Source organism: Diadema setosum, chromosome 16 (assembly GCF_964275005.1).
Source record: "Diadema setosum chromosome 16, eeDiaSeto1, whole genome shotgun sequence".
Classification (NCBI taxonomy): Eukaryota; Metazoa; Echinodermata; class Echinoidea; order Diadematoida; family Diadematidae; genus Diadema; species Diadema setosum.
Window position 1 is genome coordinate 36,806,929 of NC_092700.1, and position 3,445 is coordinate 36,810,373.

Genomic DNA, 3,445 nt, shown 5'->3' on the forward strand with positions numbered 1-3,445 from the left:
GAAATTGACCAAATTGACACCCCACAAGCCCTTGGTGTCCAAATGTTTTTGGTGGTACAGTGGAAACTTGACTATAAGGAGATCCATGAAACCAAGACAATTATTGTTCCTTTATTTCAAATATGTTGTTATATCAGTAGTCAATAAGCAAAACAAAAGAAATAGATTCATTCGGACGGGAGAAATTACTTTGTAATATAAGTTATTTTGTTATATCAGATCTCTATATATCCAGTTACCACTGTATTAGGTCTACGGAAAGTTGCTCCTGAGGGCGCTCTTTCGCTACCGCAAAAAGTGTCGGCAAGTTTGTGTGAAGTAAATGTTTAGCAACGCTCCTCTTCTCTCGTAAACACAGTTTCACTAATTCTCTTTCTTTTTTTTTCTCAGATATTTGGGCACAGGCTAAACCTATCCTTTGAGTAAGATATGCAAAAATTTAACATGCTTATTGTATACCAAGAACAGTTCTGAGGAAATTGTTTTCTTGTTGTCTCAAGAAACAATGAAAATTGATGACTTCTTGTGTGCAAACTGACTGGAGAGCTGCTCAAAACTACGCCACTGTCATACTCTCTAAACTTCTTTTGTAACAGTTCATAAATTCTGTGGTGTGTGTGTGTGTGTTATTTTTCCAAGATTTTTACTGATTGACTTCCATTTTTTCCTGTTTATATGGAAAGAAACATAATATTAGGAAGGAATGTCCTCTTTAAGGTCCTGGGGAACTCATCCCTCCTCCAGGAACTGACAGCTGTACGAGTTCTCTCTGTGTTTTTGTAGATGTCTAGACGTATGCCATTAGGACCTCTCAATTTATTTGCATACACCATTGTGGCAAATTACTACAATCTCTAAAAGCTTGCAAAAATCCCGAATCTTTCCGCTAGCCATCGACTTCGATTAGTTTGATTGCATTTGCATGTTTAAAAGATAGATTGATGTTGTACTTTGATTAAAGTACTACTCTCGCAAAATCTGTCGAAGCACACTAAAGGTCTCCATGGTAATTTGAGCTCATATAACATAATTCATTGCCTTTTTCCGAGTTTTTAGTTATTCCACCGAATGGTTTGTCATACTAGATTTGGGTATTATTGATGCCATTATGTACATGTGTGCGTATACCATACATAATTATAATATTATTATATACACTATACACAATGTTAGTGTGTAAATACATAATGTGCTATTTTACACATGTACACGTACCCACAGTTTTCACTTAATTCTTATTATCAAAAATAAGATAACATGTTCATTGTTTCTCTAGAAACTCCTGCACTTACTTCCAATTATGCCATAATCTACTTAATTTAGACCCTACATCACCTGAGAAAGAAAAAAAAATACTATATAATATAATATGAGATTTGGATCGATTATTCTGTATTTACACAACGGGTTTTAATCAATGGGGACTCAAGAGCAAAGTACAGTGGACTCCCGTTATAACGAATACCTCGGGACCTGCGGTTTTCTTTCGTTATATATCCGAACAGTTAAGTATACATAAAGATATGTGCATGATTATTTTGGGAACTGAGTTTTTACCTCGTTGTAACGAGAATTTCGTTATAACCGTGTTCGTTATGACGGGAGTGCATTGTACTTGATTACTTTTACATCTCGTCATAAAGATGATAGATTAAACTTCACAAGGCAGTGTCAGTAGTGGTCGTAGATGGTGAATTACGACGCAAAGGCGGGAAAGCACTCTGCGACGCTTTCAATGACGTCATAATGGTGACACTTGACCTGTGATAGTTGCTACTTCTGTTCAGGTTATTTCTGTTGTGATTTTCACTCTTTTCACAGCAGTAGCCGCTCTGCTTTTGACAACACTTCGACAAACTCTTTCGGTAGACTGTACTCATGGCAAACACGATGTAGGGGTCGAGTGACGCGTTGAGCAGGGCGGAGATGGCGGCGATTTCCTCGAAGCTTTTGCTGTGCGGCAGATCGTTTCCAAGAAAGGACTCCGTCTGCACCCACAGTCGATATATGAAGTGGGGCATCCACAGCACGGCAAAGGATACAGTAATGAGTACAAAGATGATTGCAAGTCGTTTGCGTTGTGACGTTTGTCGCCGATTGGTGGTGTCCTGACGTGCATTGTTCAGCATGATATGACTACTTCTATACAAGGTTACAGCGATTGATATGTATAGCACACTGATCATTAGCAATGGGATGAAGTACATAGAGATGAAACCGTAAATATCATAAAGTAAGCCGTACGGGTTATTCAATTTCGTGTTCGAGCAGATACGCATCGGAGTGTATGTGTGTGCAATCACAGCCGAAGGAATCGCCAAGACTAAAGCCAGCAGCCATGTTCCAACGGCTCCGATCATCCTGAAATGCTTGCTGTTAATTTGTCGAGATTCCAAGCCGCGTACCACTGCCATGTATCGTTCGACACTCAGTGCCGTCAGGGAGAGGATGCAAACGTACTGTGTCACAGCCTCAAAGTAGAGATGAGTTTTACAGGATAGTAAGCTGCCTCTCCAGCAAAGCGGTCCAAGAAGTTTGCGGACGATAAGTGGCGCTCGAAGGATCAGGTACATCAGGTCTCCCCATATGACGCTGATGAGAAAGAGGCTCGAAGGCGTACGAAGCGACTTGTTCATGCATGTGATCACCAGAAGGCCAATGTGAGCAGTGATACCGAGGATGCTTAGCAAGCCGACAAAGATGGCGCTAGGCAGGTACGTGTGGTCCACCGAGGAACACACAGAGTCCCAGAGAATTGAGTAGTTTGGCTCTGTGGCTGTGAAATCGGGGAGGTCAGTGTTGTCATCGAGCAGAGCTCTCTCACTAGTATTCATCTTGAACAATTCTTTGGCAGTCTTCAATAAACACGGCAAAATTCTTTAACAATGATTTCAGATCCCTGATGTGGACCTAATCCGTGTGTGTGTTTTTATAAAAGGGTTTGTTTAAATAAAAGATTGTCTATGCTGGAGGAATTCAAGTCAGCACAGGTCGTAGGCCATCACATCGTCACGCCCTGCCAACAATGTGGCTTACTCTGCTTGGTAAGTTTATACTTGAAACAGTCAGTGGCCACGGTGAACACTGGGACGGTTATATCAGTGAAGAGACGGTTGTATATCAAAGTCAGGTGACCGTAGTATCGGTGAAGAGACGGCTGTATATCAAAGTGGGGTGACCGTTGTATCAGTCAGGTGACTGGTCTATCAGTCAGGTGACCCTTGTATCAGTCAGTTGACGAGACTTGTTCTTGGCCTGTCTCTGTTGTTAGACCTGCAACCATATAAAAAAAAAAATAAAGAGAAATACAATAGATTACAAAAGCAAAATAAGAAGGAATAATAAGGACAGTGAATTTTTACAGCTTTCAGCAAGCTGATCATCAGACGATAAAGTCCTCAGAAAAATTACTCCATTTATATTTTAGTAACGACATTTTGTCAAA

At 40.4% G+C, this 3,445-nt stretch overlaps 1 protein-coding gene across 1 annotated transcript; it reads right to left on the minus strand.

Annotated features, from left to right (window-relative positions):
* Positions 1 to 1,658: 1,658 nt before the first annotated feature.
* On the minus strand, positions 1,659 to 2,834 carry LOC140239509 (gastrin-releasing peptide receptor-like). The gene has a single exon (XM_072319340.1). The coding sequence runs from the start codon at positions 2,832 to 2,834 to the stop codon at positions 1,659 to 1,661; it is 1,176 nt and encodes a 391-aa protein (XP_072175441.1).
* Positions 2,835 to 3,445: the final 611 nt, after the last annotated feature.

Excerpts from the sequence above, each read along its gene's own strand:
- LOC140239509 (XM_072319340.1), bottom strand. The coding sequence starts at position 2,834 with ATGAATACTAGTGAGAGAGCTCTGCTCGATGACAACACTGACCTCCCC.